Genomic DNA, 22,897 nt, shown 5'->3' on the forward strand with positions numbered 1-22,897 from the left:
GACCAAGACTGTGTTTGCTTTTTTAATTTGTCATATTAAATAGAGCCTTTGTGGCAGGCTTTTACATCCAGGCTGTAAACTCTAGAAATGGAAATTGATCAGGGGGTGGTTGATATAACCAAGGCTGTAAATGCTAAGAACAGAAATGCCATTCCAGTTTAATGCTTTTATCTAGCGAATGTGCCTTGTAAGGAGGGGCATAAATCTTGCAACTTGGGGGAGGGGCAGGGGGGTAGGGGTAGGGTAGAACCTCACCGTATGTCACCACTAGGTGTCACTGTTAACTGGCTATGCAAGAAAAATACCAGCTCCCCCAAAGTCCATCTAGTTAAATAACTCCAATGGATAACAAACGAGAAAATCCAATTTGGCATGTGGGAGGAGGGGTCAGCATACCACATGCTGTAAACCAGGCTGGGTCCCTGAGGGTAAGCATTAGCTTACAAAGAACAGGTCAGCCATGCCCCCACCTCAACCATGGCAGAGGCCCACTCAACTGATTGAAATTCCCCAGTAGCCCTTGACGCCTCCGAGATCTCTCCCAGCATGCAGTGGGCCTTCACACTTCTGTGCCTTTCTGACCATGGAGCTCTTCCTTCTCACACATGAAAGGAATCTGAGATGAGAGCACATACCCCAAATTTCTATGTCTTTCCTTAAAGCCAGTAAAGTCTGTCAGCTTGATTCAACTCAACTCCGTTGAAACCACGTTCCTTGGGCCTATCTCTGAGCAGCGTCTGAGGCTCCCTGTCTTTTGTAGGGAGGTCTTAAATCATCCAATAAGCCTTCCATCCTGGGGCTAAAGGGTACAGACGAGGCAATACCTGTTTTGAAAAGATGAAGTCCATGCTCCACGGGTCTCACGGCAGAAGAACAAGGCTTTCAGGCCCCTTGGTCTCCACCCCCAGGCCTGCCACCACCTGCCAATCCCAGGACCCAGGCGGGGATGCAGGGTACCAGCAGGTAGTGACTGGCCAGTGCCCCTTTGGGTTGTGCGGCTGCTGATTGCTACAGTCCTTGGCATGGTGGTGGCCGGGGAGGGCATGCTGTGACCAGGGGGCTCTCTCCCAGCTTCTGCTGCCTAGCCGCTGTACACAAGGACAGAGGGCACCAGCCGTGGAGGTGAACAGACCTACGTGGCCCTGGGACTTTGAGCAAATGACTTCCTTATGTCTCGTTTCCCTGCTCTGTAAACTAAGGGTGGTGGGAATGAATTGCATTTCTCTGTGAGGGAGGCCAGTCCGCAGGTCCATTCATTTTCCTGGCCAGCCCAGGAGCTGCGGCCTGCCAGGCACCGTTGTAGGCACTGAAATGAGAGGAGAGCGAGAGAGAGGAGGCGTCTGCCCTCACCGGGCTTGCACTCTGGAAGTGTATTTGTGTGTGTGTGCACGCCCCGGTGAAGGAGATATATATATATATATAAATGTGGCAAATAGGAGATACGGCGTATACACATCCTCTGAACATCTAGGCACTTGGGCGTGGTGTGTCCTACTGTAAGTCTGCCCCATCTTCACCGAACTCCGAAGAGAGTTTTTTACCGTGGAATGATCTTTTCATGTTAATTGTGCCACCTCCCCCTACCACCCTCTGCGTGAGAAGTCAGGCCCAGGTTTCAAGGTTCACTTACTGGCTGACTGCCCCGCTTTCTTTCTAGCAGTAGGATCCCAGCCCATCAAAGAACCAGACGGTGCCTTCAAACCCTGGACGAACGCGCGCTGGCACGGGCTCGTTCATTTCATCCCCGTCAGAGCCCGGCTCCTCTCTTTACCCACACATGGGCCTATTATATTTGAACAGATCAGGAGCCACAGAGGTGATCCGTTAGTTCAGCTGAGCTTGAAATTAGTAGCTCATCCCCTCAAATGTTGTGGGCAGTGTGTTTGAGCTTGGGCTGCAAAGCTGTTTCCCCCTCGGATCACACCCAGCATGGAAATGAAGGCGCTCCTAATATTTTTCCTTTTGACATTTGATTAATAGTTGACAAATCCAGACCCAAGTAGTTAGCTTTCCTATTATCCATCTTTTGACAGGCATTGCTGCTTTTCTTTTCCAGGCTCATTGTTCTAAAAATACACTCAGATCTGAAGCTGTTCACCGTGCATATACAGGCATGATTTCCTGGTGTCAAAGATAAGAGACATCTGCCATGCAGATTATAAACAAAGTGGGCTGCTGGGTTTCAGATCTGAAGGCAGGGACCTCCGTGCTACTTAAGCCAAATGTTCCCTGTCCTTCCCCTGCTTCCTTGGCGCTGTCTTGTGATTGATAATCTGCCGGGGTCTAGCGTTTTACCACCCAGTGGAAAGGCAGGTGCGGGGCGTGCCTGCGTGTCTGCACACCGCACTGGGTTGGGAAGCAGGATGCACTTGATGCTCCAGGGGGCAGGACCACCTGCACAAAGTGGATTTCACATGTCAAAAGCCTTGGCAGACCCCACAGGGCACCTGCTTCATCACTTCGCAGGGTCCGTGGTCTGTCCTGAGCACCTAAGAGGCCGCTGTCAATGTCGTGACCTTGGTACCGAGTAAGGCAGCCAGGAAAATGGCCTTGATTATCTTATTATGTGTGTGTTTATTCACAAGATTTTTTTTTTTTTAATTAAGAAGCCAAGTAACTGTGTTGAGAGTTGAAAGATTGCAAAGATGTCAACCAAGTTAGAGGGGGCCTCGCGTGGCTACTCGGTGGCGGCATCACCAGTGAGCCAACCAGCTTAGGTCTCTTAAGTCTTCACTCCCTCATCTGCAAGACTAGAGGGAGCATATCTGTTATTTTCCACCTAATCAAATTATTGCCAGGATTCGGTAAACTCGTGCTTATTATTCTTCAGCACAGAATGTCAGCACAGAGGAAAAAGTAAGTAGTCGTTAGCATTATTACCTTCCTCCTGATTCCAAAAGAAGACCCAGGTCATCTTATCAGTTAAGTGTATGCAACAACAACAACAAAAATAACAAGAACGGGAAAAAAAACAAGGTGAAGGCAAAGTAGAGGTTGCGCTGTAAAGTGCGCACGGAGAGCTCCTTGTCTTCCTCACAGGCGGAGCGTCTAGTGCACACCTTCCCGGCATCCCCAAAATAAGAAAAGAGAGCTTCGCAGAAAGAGGCACAGCTTTTCTTGGTTCTGAACCCTAAGAAAATTTCTTCAGGGGTCATCTTAGAACACGGGGGACTGTTGTGACTAATGTCTCTAACGTCCTTGCAGTGAATGCACAAGAACACTTCCTCGAGCGGCCGCTTTCCTGCATCCATCAGCAGAGGCTGCTGGCTTAGTGCCAAAGCGTGGGTTCCAGGAAAACAGACTGGGGGGAGGGGGACCAAATAGGTAGGTTGCTGCAAAGATGTCTTTATCTTCAAAGGTATGCACCTTTGGGGCGAAAGGGTGGATGTGGAGCAGGAATCACGGTATGGGGCCTGGGCCAGCCACCCCCACCCCCAACCCAGTGCACAGGGTGGCTTTGAAATCTGCACCTTGCAGAGGCCTGGCCAGGGGTGGGGACGTTGCCGGTAGATCTAGGCCTGCGGGGGACCTGGAGGCAGGAGAGGCAGCCAGATGGAAGGGGCTGCTTTTAAATCCTGCCCCAGTGGGATTTAAACCCTTCTAGGTTCTGGCTTATTTTTGAATTGTCTGTGACAGATTGGTCCTCTCAGTGCCATATCTTTTTAAATATGCACAAAGCAGTGGAGTCATTCCGCTGCATTTATGATACTTTGTCTTGTGGTACTTTGGGGGTGTGATTAGCAGCGTAAGCTGCTACTGGTGTTTATGGTTTTAAATTCTGTCCCCGTTGCATTTAAATATTTTTATTATCAGTCTCTGTGTGAGTATGCGAGGTGGAGCCAGATGGATAGATGGATGGTTTTGAACAGGTAAATGTAGTTAAGTCTAACGAGTACATATAGCCGCAGAGGCAATTGGTAGTATTTATTTGGAAAGTAAATCGTTGCTCCAAGTCATAATCCTCCATTTCCAACATTTAGAAACAAAAAAACGACCTCCTCGCAGGAGAAGATAGCTAAATTGAATAGCAAGAAAGGACAGGCTTGAAATACTGGTTAACCAATGAACCGAGACCTATTAGAGTAAATTACCAAGATAGAAACATCACCCCACTGCTCGCTGGCTGGGACATGTCGACACCCCCAAGCATCCATTTGTTTAAAAGGAAACACACAGCCTCATTTGTAGCATCGGCGCGCACCGCGTCGCGGGAGAAGAGATGGCCAGAGAGGAAAAGACTACAAGCTCTGCCAGGAAGGGAATAGCAGGGAAGCCAGAATAACTTTGTGGGTGTGCCTGCTTTCCAACAAGTGAGTTTGTTTCCCGATTGCATTTCGTCATGGCCTGTAGAGACAGCCTGTATCGCGTTCCTAAGGAGACATCGCCGAATAACTTCTTTAGAAGCCCAAAATAAATAAATAAACAGATCACAAGGCCACAAGTCCCTTACCACTGGCACTTATGCAGACAGCTCGTGAGAGCGTTTTATAAATCCAGAAAGAGACAAGGAGCAGCAGATCCCTCCAGCAAGTAATTGACAGAGAAAGAGTAGCCTGTCACCCAGGAGAGCTGGAAGCCTGCATTTCACTTACGGTTTATTTAGCCTCCCTGGGCCTGGATTGGCTGGCGGTTTTCTAGAGCTGCGTTTGAGCAGATGCCGGCTAGACGGAGGTGGTGAAGACGCGCTCTGGAACCTTTGCATCTGTAGCAGAGCGGTTTCTGGGGGTGTTGCTACATTTCAGGGTGTGAAGGAGCTGTGCTCCAGTGCCCGTGCGTGGGGATCCCTGTGGACCGTTGATGCAGGAAGGGGCCTTAGAACTGGTATTTGCAGAGAAGCAACTTGCCGTGCCCCTTCCTCAGGCGTCCTTCCCCAGCCCCACCCAACATGTGCACCGTGGACCTCTCTGCTTGGTCCCTTCTCTCTACTAGAGGCGGAGCCCAGAGCCTTCCTCCGTCCGTCTTTGTATCCCACACACCCGGCTCAGTGCCTGGGCTGGAGCAGGTGAACCACAGGGAGGTGGGACCCAAGCCCTGCTGACCGGATTCTAGGAGCACATTTCCTCCTGCCCCCCCACCCCCCCACCCCCACTGCCAGCCTTGTCACTCGGGGCAGGCCACGATTGACCATGAAGGGATGAGCGGCTTCCATTGGTTTGGTGTCTGGAGTTTATTAGGGACTTGCTGATGCCCGTCAATTGTAGATAGGGCTGGAGTGCAGGGAAATGGCTGCCTGCACGGAGCGAAATTCAATAAAACCGCATTTTAAGTGAAAAATCAGTATAAACACCAGGCTTCTTTGCCATGGAAACAGAGGTTGCTTAGAAACTGCCTAACGGCGAGTTCTAAATTTTTTAAAGTCAAGTTATCATTTAAGCTACACGGCCCTACAGGTTATTGAGAGATAATCACTCGCCTCAGGACACTCGGAGGCATGAGGCACAGCCGAGTGCCTCCCGAAACTCTGGGGACCAGATAATCTCTTGATAACTGTGCTCCCCGGAGCCACTGATTTGGGCCTGGGGGAAGGAGAGAGAAATTTTTGTTCAGAACTTAAATGGTGTACATATATATATTTTTTTAAGTGTCTCTCTTTGGTTTGAGAAAACATGGAGCCGGCCATTTGGTATGTTCAACAACCATCTCTGCCATGTCTCATGATGTATTAGGAACATTTTCCAGGCAGTTACCCCGGTCCCTTCAAAGCGGAGGTCCTCTCTTCGTCTTCTGGCTTTGGATTATGCAAAAGGGCTTTTAAGGTCTTTGGCCTCCGGCTCTTCACATTCTGGGACCCACCCCTTCCCAGCTCAGGGTGGGCAAGAACTGGCCGCAGGACAAAGTGGCAGCCGAGTTTGGAGCAAAGCTGGGCCCCTGAGCTCTCAGACAAGACCTCCCGGGCCTCCGTTCCCCTCGAGGGAGGGCTTAAAGCGAACAAGGGTTCGGGTTCAGAATGTGTCCGTGTTCAGGGTTCAGCAGGTTGCGTGCCTTTTGCCAAGCCAGAGCACGGGTTACACCTACCAGCACCTGGTTGCCCAGCATGGCATCCGCTGCCAGCCTCGGGCACGCAGAGGACAAAGAATATTGCCTTTGTTTCTTCTCGAAAATAACAGGCGAAAGGAGAGCGCCATTTGCGGAGGACTGGGACCCCCACCAAGTCAGTATGAGGGAAATTGCGAGTGAAACAAAAGACAAATGTTTTGCCCTTTTCGGAGTGTCTAAGAAGTTTCCGCGGTGTGGCGGCGCTGCAGAGGTTGGTAGTGATAATTATTCCTTAGACACACACATACCCTCTGGAAGGACCAGTGTTTTCATTATGCACTTCAAAGTGTTTTCCTGCACCTCATCTCCTTAGAGCCTCGCCACAAACTTGGGAGGAGGGCGGGGCGGGTGTGATCCTCTTCCTTTGGAGAGAAAGGAAACAGGTTCACGGAGGCAAGATAATTTGCTCCAAGCCCCAGAGGCAGGAGAGGGAACATGGATGGCTGCCTGCCGTTCTGGGGAGTCTGCCCCTTTAAGAGCTACGAAAAGAGACCCAAAATAATTCTTGCAAGAGTTTGGCTCTCACTTAATACAAGAAGGTGGGCTTCGTACACACATTCTTTCTTGGCCTCCCTGTGAGCACTGTATTTGGAGCTCTCACAGGGTGGGGCGCCTGGGGGGCTCAGTTGCTTAATAGACTGCCTTCGGCTCAGGTCATGATCCTGGAGTCCCAGGATGAGTCCAGCATCTCATTCCCTGCTCAGCGGGGAGTCTGCTACTCCCTTGCTCTCTTTCTTTTGTCATTTCTCTCTCTCTCAAATAAATAAATAAAATCTTTAAAAAAAAAAAAAACTAGTTCTCACAGGGCAAGGAGAGTGGCTTCTTCCCTTTTCCTTTCCTGCGGGCGAGTACAACATCTGCATTTAGCATGTTAAAAAGGACTCAGAGTGAACATTGCAACATGTTCTTGCTGAGTTAAGTCAGAGCAGAACCGTGACTGAGGTGGGCCACAGCCTCACTTCGCTGTTGCCCAGATCAAAATATTCCTTAGTGCGCCAGGCTGTAGCCTGAGAAACCGTTCCAGTTCTGGAAGGGGAAAAAAAAAAATCAAATGAAACCATTTGCATTCTAACCGTCTTTGGCACCAGGGAAAACCGTCAACTGTGTCACATGTAAATAGAAATCAGCTTCCCATTTTTGGTGTGTTTTTTTCATAATTTCCCTTGCCACTCTAATTATCAAAGATATTTTTGTTTTTAAACAAAAATTGTCTCCCACGCAGGCCCCATCTCCTTTCTGCGGCAAAGTGGAAACGATGAATTAGAATATTCTAATCACTTCTCCGGCAACCACCGCTGAGATTATAAGCACAAGATTATCCTAAGTAAAGAAAACTTAAATTGTTTAGGCACAAACCAGGCCAGGAAAATTTTCAAAGGGCCCCCTCCCACCTGCCTCCCTTGCCTTCTTAGCAGATGTCTATTAAACCCAAGGAAGAAAGCAAAACTAGCTTCCCCCCAGGGTAAGACCCAAATCTCCGAAGGGCACAAAGGTTTTCAGATTAACAAAAATAAAAACAGAATTTAGCTCCATTCAGCAAGCATTTAAATTCCTGATTGTTGTTCAGCAATATGAGAGAGGCTTCTCGGTCATCAAGAATAAAATGTGATTCATCAGATACGTACCGTCCACCCTCTTACTTGGTACAAAGGGATTGCCTGGGCTAGACACTGTAGGGCTGGATCTGTGTTTCCTCATTTAAACCACAGCAAAACCACGAAGGAAGTACATTCCTTGTCTCTAGAATGAGGAGACTGAAATCTCCTTGATTTCAGGACTCGAAATCATCTCCCACAGCTACCGGGCAGAGATGGCCAAGATAACGTGAATCCCGTGGGGAGCCTGCACTAGACTGACTGTTCTTGGAGATGAACAGTCGACCTCTCCTTTAGATCCTTTCATAGGGTGTAATTTTCCAGCTGTCTTAAGCTATTACCATGTAGTGTCATAAATCACTTGTTAAATATAAGAACCAAGGGCGTCTGGGTGGCTCAGTGGGTTAAGCGTCTGCCTTCGGCTCAGGTCACGATCTCCAGGATCTTGGGATCAAGTCCCGTGTCCGGCTCCCTGCCCGGTGGGGAGTCTGCTTCTCCTCCCTCCACCTCCTGCTCTCTCTCTTTCTCACTCTCAAATAAATAAAATCTTTACCAAAAATATAAATAAATAAAAGAACCAGTTAGGTGTGTCATCCCAGGTGCAGCAGCAAAGCAGAAAGGCGTGGTCACAGCCCTCGGGAGCTATTTCGTGAGAAAAGGAGGTGGTCAGTAGACAATAGGTGCTGGACAGGTATCCTGGAAGAGAGAAATAAGGGGCAGCCGCCTAAGCAAAATGGTTCAGGAAGGCCAGCCTCTCTGAACAGGTGATCTGTGCCAATAGGGCAGAGTTCAGGCCAGGTTGAAGAACCTCCCCCTTGGCGGGGCGTATGGTGTCGGGTGGCCCGGGCCCTTCAGCTCTGTCCCTGTCGCGTGTAGGACACCAGTGCACTGGCTCAGTCGGTTCCTGCTGCAGGGGAGTAACTGGGTCTGATCCTGGCGTGAGCATGTCCAGACCACCAGGAGCCCAGGGCTCTTGGTGGCCAGAAGGGGCTGAGCTACAGAGTTCAGCCGCAAGCTAGTGGCCCGGGGATGAGGACCTGGGGACTCGGGAGTGCGGGCTTATTACCCTGTGAGCCTGGAATGAGGGGTGGTTCCTGTCAGTTTTCTTTGAAAACTCTTGCTTGACATCCCAGAACTTGACTGGTTTCTTTGCCAAGAGCTTGTTTGATGTCAGTGTTGTTCTGCTCGGACTTTCTCCTCGACATCAATGGATCTGAAACTCTTATGCTGTGAGACCATCCTCATGGCCCTGTCTTAGGAACGACAGTGGGTTTGCTCTGCTCTTTGAAGGGATTTGATGTAATTATCAGGTTCTCCCCCCAAATAACCCACTAAGCAGCTTCTTCGGGAGAACAGTGGCCACTCTCCCCTCTTTCTGCTCCTTTGAGACGCCAGCCTACCCTCCCTTCCTTCTCTCCACAGGGTTTTCCTCCACCTGATGAAGGTGGACCCCGACTGCATCTGGTTTCTCCTGAATGAACTTTACTGCCCCGAGCAGCTCACACCTCCCCACCCGAGCCTCCACCCTGTGCAGCTGCGGGGGACCACCGGGCAGGGGAACCCCTACACAGCCAATGTGCTCCACCTGCTCCAGGAGCTGCAGTGACCCCCCCACACACACGTGGGTGCAGCAGGATGGTACCTCCGTCCTGCAGGCGGGGAAGACCCCACCCTGGCCCCAGGCGGTGGCGGAGAAGACTGCGAGACGGTGGATCCGACAGCCAATCGATTAATAAATTGATCGATCACACAACTGCTTAGAAACTGGATGGAAGGAAAGTAGCTACTATTATTTATACTTCATACCTGGTGTTTTCAAATGACATTGCCTGACAGCTCTAAGGGTTTAACTCCTTCCCTTATCATCTCCTCGCCCCCAGCTGCCCTACAGGCCATCCCCACCACATACGCCCTGCACAGTGAAAAGCCTAGGGGTACATGGAGGGAGGCCTCTACTAGGCACCGAGTGTGTCTCCTGAGCACCCGAGGGCCATGTGGAAGTACCACGACTCAGGGGTCTTCAGAATGCAGCCCTGTGTCACAGACACGCACACTCCCTCTCCTGGAACAATAAGCCGGAGCTGTTACCGGAAGAAACCTGTCAGTTTGGAAGAAAATGAAGTAAAGGTGCTTCTTGGATGAAAACTATGATCAACAGCTCACTTTAAAGTTTGTTATTTAAATCGGGTGCTTTTTAAGAAATGCGTTTATGTTCTTGAATGGATACCAGAGAGCCATGGCCTAAAATCCAAGCAGGACAAAACAGAAACGATGAAAAGTTAGTCTCCCCACCTTGCTCCGCAGACATCTGGTTTCCCTCCCCAAAGACAACACATGACAATTTTTTGCATACCTGTTAAGTGAGAGATTGATTCGTTTTTACTTTTTACTATGGGCAGTAGTGCACAGCAAGCCCCCTGTACCTGTGAACCAGCGCCCCAGGTACCAGCACATGGCGAGCTTTGCTTCATTCTGCCCCATGCGTTTACCTCCGCAGCTCACCCGTCCCCTGAGTATTTTGAAGCACATCCCAGATGTCCTGTCTAAACCTTTTTTTAAAAACGTACAACCACAGAGCGCCTGGGTGGCTCAAGTCAGTTAAGTGTCTGCCTTTGGCTTGGGTCATGATCTTAGGGTCCTGGGATCGCGCCCCATGTCGGGCTCCACGCCTTGTGGGGAGTCTGCTTGAGATTCTCTCCCTCTGCCCCTCTTCCCCCTGCTTGTGCACTCTCTCTCCCTCTCAAATAAATCTTTTTTAAAAAATAAATAAAATGTACAACCACAATAGCATTATCACACCTAAACAAATTAGCAGCTGTCCTTTCATATTGTTCGCAGGGAGTGTTTAAATTTCCCCAGCGCATTGAATCAGGATCCGAATAAGGTATATACATTGCTGTTATCTCTATGTCCCTTAATAAATCTCTTGTAATTTCTAGATTCCCTCTCCACCTCTCTTTTTCTCTCCCTGTATGTTTCTGTTGAGGAAACAAGGTCATTTATCCCACAGCGGTTCCCACAGTCTGGATCTACTGATTACATCCCTGTGGGGGTCATTTCACGGGCTTCTCCTGTCACCTGTGTTTCCTGTAAATGGGGAGGCAGAACAAGAGGCATGATCTGGCTTGGGTTTTTTGTTCTTGTTGTTTTTGGCCATACTCCTCCGTAGGTGGTATTACTTACTTCCATCAGGAGGTGTATAATATCTGCTCTCTTATGAGAGCAGCGGTCCTTGGCGATCGTCACCGGGACCCACTCCCTCATTAGGACATGCGGAGTAGCTTGCTGTTCGCGAGAGTACTTATGTGAAGGGAACATTCCTTGCATCAGCTATGCAGTAACCTTGAAGGAGTTTGTGTAGAAAAGGCAGGATAAATACTTGATTTTTTTTCAGCTAAGGGATTTAAAGCATAGATTATGTAAATGTGGGTCTACCCACCCGCCCCCCCCCCACACACACACACGCTAAAGGATCCTAGGAGTGACGAATTTCCTCACCATATGCATGGTGAGACTCCATCCGGAGAACTCCTCCTGTGCTGTAGATAACCCCACACTCTATAAAACCGAGAAGGCAGCTGGCATGGGGATATACTGGTGCCCCCAGCCAGTTCTGGAGAGGCCCACTCATCTCCTACGAGGGTCTTCTCTGCAAGGGCATAAGATGTCGAGCTGGGACCGCTGGTGGCAGCAGCCTGGGTTCTGGTCTGGCTCTGCCACTGAGTTATCGGAGGCCTTCCCTCTCCTTGGGCCTCAGTTCTCCTCCCTGTAAAAGTGGAGACAATGCACCAGAGAGACAGCTTAATCTGGGGGATCCTGGGTCTCTCCAGGAATCTGATGACATCTCAGGACCTGCTCCCCCAGAAACGTTCCTCCTCTTCCCCACCCCCCAAGACTGCAGTCATCCACTATCTCATCTCCCGCTGGGTGGGTCTGCTTAGCTGACCTCACAAATTCTTTTTTTTTTTTTTTTAAAGATTTTATTTATTTATTTGACAGACAGAGATCACAAGTAGGCAGAGAAGCAGGCAGAGAGAGAGGAGGAAGCAGGCTCCCCACGGAGCAGAGAGCCCGATGTGGGGCTCGATCCCAGGACCCCAGGATCATGACCTGAGCCGAAGGCAGAGGCTTTAACCCACTGAGCCACCCAGGCGCCCCTGACCTCACAAATTCTATGGACAATTCTAGAGCCTTCATCTATGAGCCTGCAGGGACCCCAAGTTACAAACCCCTGAAAGAGAGATAATCACTTACCTCTCTTCTAGTTTTAAGATTCTGGGATGATTTCCTTTGGGAAAAGGGGGGAAATGCCTTCTAATTGAGAGGACTGTAAGAAGATTCACGGCATTGTTCCCAATTCCACTGGGGACACAAAGTGCTAGGCTAATTGAATCTCTAGGTCCAGACAAATGAAAAACAGGTCAGAGAGGTGGTGGTACGTACCAAGTATTACCTGGCTTCCAGGGTAATTCAAGTAGTCTGCCTTCCCAGGGTGCCTGGGCATGGCAGGCCGTAATGGTGTACCAAGAGGCAAGGAAACACACACACATCCTGCACCGTGATGCAACTTGGGCCCTTGGGAGGCTCTCGGAGAGATAATCCATGTGGGAGGATTTGCCACAGTCTTCCAAAAACCCATCTCGTCCTCAATGAGTAAAGTTGCTTTTGGATTCCTGCAGGCAGATTGTGGCGCTTGATTTAAAAAAAAGAAAAGAAAAGAAAAAAAAAAACTAATTAGAGTGCCTCTCCAGTCATTATTATATCCAGGCAACTTTAATTTGAACCCATCCAGCTGACTCATTCTAGTCCTTGTTTACGTGGGCTTCTCAAAGCGATCGTTTCCCCCTGTTCTACCCAGCTGGTGCAAGTGAGGGTTTCTCTTTTCATTCAGGGTTTCCGAGTGTTGGTTCGGCTGGAGTTAAGGGTGGGTACTGAAAGGCCTTGAGTTTGAGGTTCAGACATTGAGCTCTGACCTTCAGGCAGTGGATGCCTCCTGGGGGGTTCAGGAACGCACAGAGATGGAACCGGGGTTCCTGCACAGGGTTGGGCGTGGTCCTCAGGAGGCTCGTATTGTAGAAAGAGCTCAGATGACCCAGAGCTCCATCGGCCCTGGGCTTGGTTTCGGACTCTGCCCCTTAGTGCCTGTGTGACCTTGGGCAAGTTACTTTCCTTTGTTTTCCCTTCTCTAAAATGAAGTCGCTGCCTTTGCCTCTGTGAAGGGCTTCAGAGGGAAGAGTGAGTGCCGTTGTGTACACAGTGCCCAGGGTTTCGACGCTCTGCATCCCTTCCCTCCGTCCAAACCTACTGCTCACGGCTTTGGCAGGGTACAATACATTGTCCTCTGGACAGTCATCGCTGAGGGAAGAGATAGTTAAATCTCGGAGCATAAGCCCCCCTGGAAACTAAGGAGGACCCTGATGGAAGAATGTAAGATCCTGGTAGGACAGGCAGACTGTTGGCAGGAAGAGAGGATGAAGGGCAGTCCAGGCAAGGAAAATGACATGATGAAGGTATCCGGGCATTCCTGCCAATATCTGCATTCATCAGAACTCCTTTGGTTACAACTGACAGGAAACCCAACTTAAACTGGCTTGAGCAGAAAGAAATGTCTGGGCTCACGTACGCAGCAGCATACCACCCCCCCCCCACCTGCTCCAGATCCCACAGCCAGGCTCCGCATTTTAGCAGCCTTTCTCTATCAAGTGTCAAGGTCGACCACTAGTTCTAGGCTGAGGTTCTCTGAGTTGAACAAGTCTAGGAGAGTGTGCACCTCCTTCTGGCAGCTCCAAGCTCAAATCCTAGGATTAGCGCCTCCCGCTTGCTCAGCAAGTCCTTCGCCCCAACCCAAACCAAGCCTTGTGCATCCAAGCGGCTTTCGGGAAACTTTCTCTGCACAGGGCCAGGTGGTGAATATTTTAGGCTTTGCAGGCCATAGGATCTCTGTGCCATCTTCTTGGATTTTCTTTTTTTTTTTACAAGTTTTAAATGTGTAAAATCCTTCAAAAATAGGCCGTGGGCCATTCTTTTGCCCTTGGACCTTAGTTTGCTGGTTCTTGATCATTGCCTTCCGCTGGCAGGCCTAGAGACAGGTGCTCAGATCTGCTCACCCAAAGCATAAGGAGGCAGAGCTGGGGTGGAGTGGTTTCCTCCAAAAGGAAGCACTGCATTTGGTGGCCAAGCAGTGGGCAATGGTAATAGACAGCCACCACCCCATGCCTGTGGCAGGTGACCGGGGTGGCGCCGCAGCCTGGGAGGGTATGTGTGAGCAGGTTGTACTCACTGAGGCCACATTTATGAAGGGCATTGAATGCCAACCTAGGGATTCCAGCCTTAACAGATCAAGTGGCCTTGGAAGGTTCTTGAACAGGTGAGTAATGCTCTGAAAGCGGCATTTTAGGAATATTCATCTCGCGGCCGCGTCCAGGAGCAATCGGAAGGAGGAGAGACCAGCGAGGAGATTGTGTTTTCGAAAGTCCCAGGACGAGAAAATGTACCTCTTCCATCAACCCCAAACTGTTTGACATGCCGTGGTTCATGGGCAACTTGAGGCACATAAATATGTGCTTTAAAGTTTAAAAGTAAGAAGTGAGATGAATGGAGCCTCTGATGAGTCTTCCTCCAGCTCGTGCCGGAGAGCTGAGAAGCCCTAGAAATGATTTTCCGCAGCTCCAGCCGTGATGAACAGCGCGGGGGCCCCTCTCCCTTTGTGTGACTTACCCCAGCCTCTGTGTCAGGCTTGATTGGAAGCAAAGTGCCCATACTGCCTTTCCTCCAGAGTACGGAACAGAGGCCAAATTTCGGAAAATAATTCTGAGTGATGGCTGACTCTGTCGAAGCGTTGATTGCTTTATAAATGGCATTCTCCTCCCTGCGCCCACCCCCGCCCCCTGCCACCACTGAAGTTTTGGAGGCAGCGGCTTTTCAAATTACGCTTGAAAAGCAGCCTGATTTCCCACAGGAATCATCTCCTAGATTAGGAGCTGTTCTACCTTTTCCGACAGTTTTACCCAGAGTACAAAGCCTGTCGGCAAAGGGCGAGGACGGAGCGATGCTGTCCTCCCTTCAAAGCCTTCAGCACAAACCATTTATGAAAATGTCTCTCACTGCAGCCATCTCCGAGCCCTCTGTCCGGAGCTGCCTGCTTCTGCAGCAGGAAAGGGTTAAAAAGCACTGATGAAGGGCTGCCTCCACCCCCCCACCCTTCCGCTTTCCCTCCTTATATAATTTACCATTCTTTTTGCACAACAGCTCCTGGGTCTCAACCTGCTCTCTCAATCAGTACCCTCACGTCCTCAGCTTCCTCCCACACAGGCAGGCTCAGAAGTAAGGAAAGCACCTTTCAGGATCTCTGAGGCCGTTTCCAAGGGAGAAGATGTTGGTGGGGGGAGAGGTGGAGAGAAGTAGTGGAGAAGAGTCAGAAGTTCTTTCATGAAATAAAAATGTGGCATTCCCCAAGGCAGAGGTGTGGAGTAGACACAGATCTCTGCCCACCCACCTCCCCTTTGCCCCATCTCCGTGTCCTCTCTCACCTCGTGGAACCTTTCCAGTGCACCCACACATTCCACCCAGGACACTGCCCAGTTCCCCAGAAAGGAGCAGAGAGGCCCCAAATGCTAATTGAACCATGCTATAGCTCACGGGTGACCTTGGGCACTCCCTCCCCATCCCTGGGCCTCAGTGTCTCTGTCTGCTCCATAAAGGGTTTGAACCAGTCACTGTCCAAGCATTGTTCCACTCCCTAAAACATCTGTGACTTGATAATAAAGTGTTGGCAAGTATGTAGGGAAACGGGCATGTAAGGTGGTATAAGCTCTTTGGAGGTCAGTCTGGCAGTATCACCAAATTTGAATGCGCGTACCTTTTGACCAGCAATTCTGCTTCGAAGAATTTAATGCTCACACATGTGCACAAAGATGTACGTGCATAGTCAATTCACTGCAACATTGTAATTTACAGAAACTCACAAATACCGAATGCCTGGTATGTGCCAAGCATTATGCCTAATGCTTTGCATTAATATCTCAAGAGACTGGGTGCAAAAGATAGAAAAAAAAAAAACCTAATCATAGAATAGAAACATCCATCCAAAAGAGGCCAAAACACCCCCATTCCACCCCCACCTCACATCACAGAAAATTCTGGCGAACTATACGTACTGTAGGATGATCCATCTCAAGTCATGAAATGTTAGTGTTCACTATTTCCTAAAAGTAAATATAGAAACTGAAAAGAAAGCAGGAGAAGAGCTTGGGGAGGGAGGGATGGATTGGTTAAATAAACTATGGTACAACCCTATAAAAGAATGAATAAAACAGCAATAGCTATCTAAATGCAGAATCTAAAATGCACATCCCCTTTGACTCAGTAATCCTGCTATTAGGAATTTCCTTTTCCATGTGCAAAAACAACAAACAAAGTGTTTGTTGAAGCATTGTTTGCATTAACAAAATGTTGGAAACAACTTAAAAGTCCATCCAGAGAGGCCTGGCTTAGTGGGTCTGTTACTAACATGTAGTTTGCCATGTGGCCTTTAAAGGAAAGAGCTAGTTCTCTGTGTGTATCTCCGGGATACATATTAAAGAAAACGGCAAGTGGAGCAATGCAACTGTTTATGGGGGATGAGAGTACCTTAAGTGTGGAATTTCTCTTAAAGAAATTAAGAGACCTAAGTGACAGGCTCTAGGAAGGGTACAGGATCAGCAATAAGAAGTCTTTTCATATTATACCCTTTATGCTCTTCACATCTTTAAAAAATGTACATGTGTAACTTATCCACTCACAAAAAATTTATTATTAGGGGTGCCTGGGTGGCTCAGTCGTTAAGCATCTGTCTTCGGCTCGGGTTATGGTCCCAAGTCCTGGGATCGAGCCCCGTATTGGGCTCCCTAATCGGCAGGAAGCCTGCTTCTCCCTCTCCCGCTACCCCTGCTGTGTCTCTCTCTGTCAAATAAATAAAATCTTTAAAAATTTTTTGTTATTAAAATAGACATCTGTGAGTCCATAATGCTATGATAAACTTACATTTTGGTGACAGGAGTCTGATATCATCGGGATTTCCTCTCCTGTGCTTTGCATTTCTCAAGTAGAACCAGGGCTGGAGGAGGAGGAGGCATTGCTTAATCCAAAAATGCAAAGGGATCTCGGAGAGGATCTCTTGAGGGAATGGCCAGGCACTGGGCAGGCAGCCCCTATCTCCACCCCCAGGACTCCTGTGTGCATGTAGGAAAACCATTTCCCCTCTATGCCCTAGCTACCTGAGTCGCTTAGAACCCCAAGAGAAGCAGGTCGAGCCTCAGAGACTTTCGTGACTGCCCAGACAGAAATTAGGGCTCATGCTTAGTGCTTTCAAGGCATTGCATGATGCCCTCTGTCCTGCCACAGCTCTGTCTGGGGCTTGCCGCTTTTTCCCCATGAAAGGGTCACCTTTCTTACTGCATCTTCAGCACCTTGGACAGGACTGGGATTTCCACCGTCCTCTCAACATTAGGATGACTGAGCTCTCCAGCGCTGGGCCCCAAAGCATCAAGTAAAGGGCAAATATAGGATTCGAACCTGAGGCTACTAACATCACATGATCAGTTATATCAGATTTATGCAACAGGATCCAAACTCTGCAGGTTGGAAACCAATTCAATTCAAAAAGCATTTTCTAAGGCTTTCTATGGACCAGGCCCAGAGACGAAAAGACATAAATGCTGCCTCCTAGGGGCTAGGCTCAAAGGAGAGCTAAACAAGACATGTCCTGAGGAGGCAGCTATCTTCTGTATTAGGAGGAGGTCAGGAGCAGCTGTTAAGAGCATGGGCCGCCTGGGGGGCTCAGTAGATTAAGCCCCTGCCTTTGGCTCAGGTCATGATCTCAGAGTCCCGGGATCAAGCTCTCCGCTCAATGGGGAGCCTGCTCCCCCCACCCCCTGCCTCTCTGCCTACTTGTGATCTCTGTCAAATAAATAAAATCTTTAAAAAAAAAAAAAAAGGCATGGCCTCTGGAGATGGACAGCCTGGCTTTGAATCCTCACCCTGCTGCTTTGGGCAAGTCTCTTCATCACTCTAAGAATGAAATGAAATGGGAATAAAAATAATACCTTGATGAAATGATAATAAAAATAATACCTCCCAAGGCACCTGGATGACTCAATAGGTTAAGCATATGATTTCAGCTCAGATCATGATCTCAGGGTCCTGGGATCGTGCCCCACATCAGGCTCTATACTCAGTGGGGTGTCTGCTTCTCCCTCTTCCTTTCCCTCTCCCCCTGCGTCTGCTCATGCACCCTCTCTCTTTCTCAAATAAATAACTAAATAAATCTTTAATGAAATATATATGTATACATATATATTTCATTAAAGATTTTATTTATTTATATATACATTATATATATAGATATATAGATATATAGATACCTCCCTGAGAGCATGTTGAGAAGTCAGCCAGTAAAGTGCTGGACTCAGGGCCTGGCCACTGTGCAGTGTGCTATAGGAGCTGGTCATCATGATGCAGACGATGGTACCTTAAAGGTATAAATAGCATCACAGAGGTTGAACTGAAAGGAAACTGGGAGCCTTCGTGGATGAGAAGCCAACCAAGCTAGCTTGCAGTATTTGCCTGTCAGACACAGAGGGGAAGGACCCCTCTGGGTAGAGGAAGCAGCACACGTACAGAGGCTCACAAGCACATTCAGGGTGTTGCTCTTGTCAATGGGAGGTAAGAACCATTAACAGTGAGACTGAAGAAAAGGACGAAGCTTGGGGAAGGGAGGCTGGTCTGTTCAATACCCCTATGAACATTAGTAATGAGAAACATCACTATAATTGAGTGGGGAGGTTTCTGCAGAGGGACCTCTCATGCCCTACCACTACCAATGTCAGACCAATGTCAGACCCAGCAGGAAGAGACAGACTTGACCTTGGGCAGGCTTGACCTTGCACGTGGATACTACTCCACTACCCCAAAGTGGAGAGAGATGTTTTCTTTACCCCCCCAGCAACAGCTCAGCCAATGAGAAGCCATCATACTTCAAATTCCCAGTTTACTCCAGTGGATTTTTAGTTCCTAACAGCTTCCCAACTTACCCCTTTTCTCCTTATAAAAGTGTATCTCTCCTTTGTTCCCAACTTGCCTATAGTTTTGTTTGTCCCAGATTGCAATTCTCCTTTATTTCCGAATAGACCCACCTTTTGCTGGTAAAATAACTCATAATTTTACTTCTAAGGTTAACACTCCAAAGGTGGACCTGGGCTCCCCTGCCAGTGGGCACCCAAAAGGTGCCTGAGGATTGGCTTGGTATTATCCCCCTGGGAAGTTGTTTCCTGGGACTTTTCTGCAGGGCTTCGTTTGGGGGAGGGCAGAGCTTACCCTTGCCATGTCATCCCCAAGCACCCCTCCTCCCTGTCCACAGTTTCTGAGGCCTGTAGTGTGGCCAAAACAGTCCTTCCAGAAGTGAAATGCATGGGGCTCTGAAGGCAGACTACTTTTGCCATTTACATGCTTTCCAGTGTGGGGGTCAGGGACAGGCCACCCCAAGATGAGCCACTTTTGGCATGAACATTATTGAGTTAAAAGCAATCACATCCCATTCAGGAAAACTTTTTACCTTCTCCTCAACTGCCTGCTTGTACTGGGAAGAGAGCTCTTCACAGAGATTCCTTTTTACCTCAGGAACTTTACCTGCACAACAGGACAACCTTTGTTTTCCAAACATCTCCTCTCACCTTCCTACTAATGGCCTTTCTCTCCTTTGTATCCTCAGACCCCCTACCCTCACTCTCCTTAACTCAAATAAGATTCATGCTGCTTCACTGTCTTCAGAATGTCCATGTCTGTGTGGATTCCCTGTGTGCACACTATTAAATTTTATTTTTTCCCATTAATCTGTCTCCTGTCAATCTGTTTCTTAGTCCAGCTAGAAGGATCTTGAAGGGCAGAGGAAATTCTTTCCTCTACAGCACTGACCATGTGATCTTTGAGAAGTCGGTTTCTTCCTCTGTAAGATAAAGATGAGAATAATAGCTCATCCCTGTAGCATTGTTTGAGAACTCCGGTAATTTAATGCATGGCACACACTGAGCCCTGAAGCTAGTTAACACTCAGACAAACATAGCTGTTTCTCTTCTGCAGAGCTACCAGGCTGCTGGGAACATTAGGATGAGTAAGACCCAGGAATGGCAGACCCACCTAAGGAAGCCCAAGACTGGGAAGAGCAACCATTTCTTCCTCAAGAGTCGAGATGGCTTCCTGAGGAGACATCTTAGCGTGGCAAAGAGAAAAGACCCAGGGCAAGACCTCTCCCCTCCAAACCTCAGTCTCCACACCTGTAAATACATATGACAATGGCCACCTGGTGGCTTTGGCTGTGAGGATTAAATGACTAGTGCAAAGCAAGTGTGACCTGGGAGCACCCTCTGTGCATAGGGAAAAGGAAAGAGGAGCCTGTTTGCTAACAAGACCCAAAGAGTTCAGACCTGTAGGGCTGCAGGGTAGCTACATCCTCAAAATAGACTCCCTCCCCGCATAGTCTTTCAAGGAGGATAATACCGAAGTGTTGACATTCCCGACCGCTCAGCTCCTTCTAATCTTCACTGCTAGCCATGAAATTGAATGCTGTGCCCATCGTACAGGGGCAGAACCCGAGCTTAGAAAGCTGGAGAAACAGGCCCCTCATGTGAGAAAGGACTAGGGTCCTCATCTAGGGTATTTCCAGCTTGTGAGCACCTGCTTTGCTGACATCTGGGAGGTCTGTACAAAAGAGGGGGTGCAGCCCTTGAATTTACACTCCAATGCGGGAGGCCAGACTTCCCTGAGAAACATTTTCATTTACTAATGCATTTAATGAGTGCAGAACTTCCCGTTTTAAACAAACAAGTGATTAGCATTGACTACAGAAGTGAAAATGGATCCTAATGAATTGCTAATTAGCCTCCTCCTCTTCCTGGGGTCTTTAGCTTGTAAATTCCCTCTCTGGCTACTGGGAGTCAATCTGACTGGAATTCGTTTATTCACTTTTTCATTTTTTTATTAATTCATTTTTTTCACTCACCATACATTTCTTGAAGACCTACTCTGTGTTGACAAGACAAGCAAGACCTCTTCCTTACAGTCCAACAGGAAAGGCAGGATTAACTAACTTCACATATAATGGCCCACTTAGAGGGCAGGGAGCTGGGACAAAGTGCAACAAGAGGACGGATTCTTTTTTTTTTTTTCTTTTTTAAGATTTTATTCATTTTAATTTGACAGAGAGAGAGAGAGAGAGAGAGAGAACAAGCAGGGGGAGCAGCAGACAGAGGGAGAGGGAGGAGGAGGGAGCCCTTGATCATGACCTGAGCTGAAGGCAGACACTTAGCCAACTGAGCCACCCAGGCACCCCTTGGAGGACTTATTCTTACTTTGGGGTAGTGATGGGGTGTCCCTCAAGGAAGGTTCCTTAGAGGAAAGGTCATCTGAGCCAAGATCTGAATAATAAGTAGACTTAACTAGATGAAAGGGAATTCGAAAGAGTTAGAAGAGTGTCTCAGACAGCTAGAACACTATATGCAAACGTCCTATGGTGGGAAGGAAGCAGGGTAAGTCTGGGGAAAAGGAAGAAGCCAGTGCGAGAAATGTACAAGGGCATATGTGGGGTGTATGTGGGGGTGTGTATGTATATGCATGTATGAGATGAGGCTGGGGTTAAGAATGTCGGTCTTGTGGGGTGCCTGGGTGTCTCAGTCATTAAGCTTCTGCCTTTGGCTCGGGTCTTGATCCCAGCATCCTGGGATCAAGCCCCACATTGGGCTCCCGCTCAGTGGGAAGACTGCTTCTCCCTCTCCCACTTCCCCTGCTTGTATTCCCTCTCTCAGTCTCTCTCTCTCTCTCTCTCTGTGTCAAATAAATAAAACCTTAAAAAAAAAAAAAGTCAATCTTCCTCCTTTGTAGCAGACAGTGCTGAGTTCCCAGCCCATATCCTACTCATCTCTCTACTCTAGTATGCTCCAGCCAACTTCCAGCTGCCCCTTGTTTGCATCTCTTTGCCTGAGGACTTCCTACAGGTAAGGAAGGCCTTCTGTCTTTATACTTTGTAGGCCAGAAGTGCTGGTGAATTAACACCCAGAAGCAACTCTCAGTCAATGACTGAGGAAGTTGAGGTAGAAAAACCACAGGTCCCCAGGCCTTGGCAGCATGACTTGGAGGTGTGTGCTCTGCCCTGGCTCTCAAAGTTCCCAGGTAGGATGAAGCCCCACTTGCTCATAATGATCACTTGCGTGACTATGCACATTTTCCCCATCTCATTTCCCTATCCCTTTACTGGTACTTCCTGGGATCACCTCCCAAGTAAACTCCTTGCCCTGAATTTTTGGCCCAGTATCTGCTCTGGAGGAACCCAGGCTAAAATGACTTTAAACAAGACACATAGATACTTCCTACAGCTCTGTACTCTAGTCATCCTTTCCTGGATGCCTTCCCCTTTCTCATTTGTTTCCCTGACAGACTCTGGAGCCCATAGACCATAGTGGCCCAGCTGGGGTCTGCCTGGCACAGTGCAGACCAGCCCCATCAGCTGCTCTCCTTCTTGGTGCTCTGCCTCTGTTAATATGACCTGAGATGTCATCCTCTGCAACAGTGCTAGCCAATAGAACCTTCTTCAGTGATGGAAATATTCTATATCTGTGCTATCCAATATAGTATCTACTGGTCACATGTGTCTACTGAACATTTGAAATGTGTCTGGTATAACTGAGGAACTGAATATTTTATTTTATTTTCAATAGATCTATGCAACTGGTGCCTACTGTATTAGATACTCAGCTCTGGGACATGCCTTACCCTCTGTAGACTTCTAAGTTTCCCAGAGCCCAAGCCTGACCTGGCGACCACGTGGGCCCAGCTGTCTGCACCCAGTTCAGTGATAGGATCCACCAGAGCTTCCTCAGGAAGGCCACCCAGGGTGCCAGGGAGCTCAGCAGCATAGCTCTCCCTACAAAGCCCATCATTAACGTCCCCCATCTGAAAATGCACCATCCTTCAACTGCTCCCTCCTGTAGCTAGAGCAGACAACCTTGAGGGAGGATCCAGGGTAGCTAATCTGGGGTCAGGGGCTTGGGCCTAGAGGTGCTGAGTGAGACACCTCCTATATCCACCAGTCTGTTCTTTTGTATAGTGAATTGGAAGTTTCTCCGTGGAGTTGAGGCATAAACATGTTTTTCAAATAATATGGCGTGTTGAGCCTAAAGTGCCTAGAGTTCAGGACAAAATCGGGCTCGCAGTGCGGCCTCCAAGAAGTGATCCAGTGT

The 22,897-nt window shown here is 48.6% G+C and overlaps 1 protein-coding gene across 1 annotated transcript in view; it reads left to right on the forward strand.

The window, feature by feature from the left end:
• Nucleotides 1–9,391, forward strand: part of TTI1 (TELO2 interacting protein 1) — a 47,497-nt gene extending 38,106 nt beyond the window's left edge. The window contains exon 8 of the mRNA XM_044263052.1: nucleotides 9,054–9,391. Coding sequence (XP_044118987.1) covers nucleotides 9,054–9,237 — 184 coding nt within the window. The 3' untranslated portion in view covers nucleotides 9,238–9,391. The remainder of the gene's footprint in view (nucleotides 1–9,053) is intronic.
• Nucleotides 9,392–22,897: the final 13,506 nt, after the last annotated feature.

This window comes from Neovison vison, chromosome 8, assembly GCF_020171115.1.
Source record: "Neovison vison isolate M4711 chromosome 8, ASM_NN_V1, whole genome shotgun sequence".
NCBI classification, from domain to species: domain Eukaryota; kingdom Metazoa; phylum Chordata; class Mammalia; order Carnivora; family Mustelidae; genus Neogale; species Neogale vison.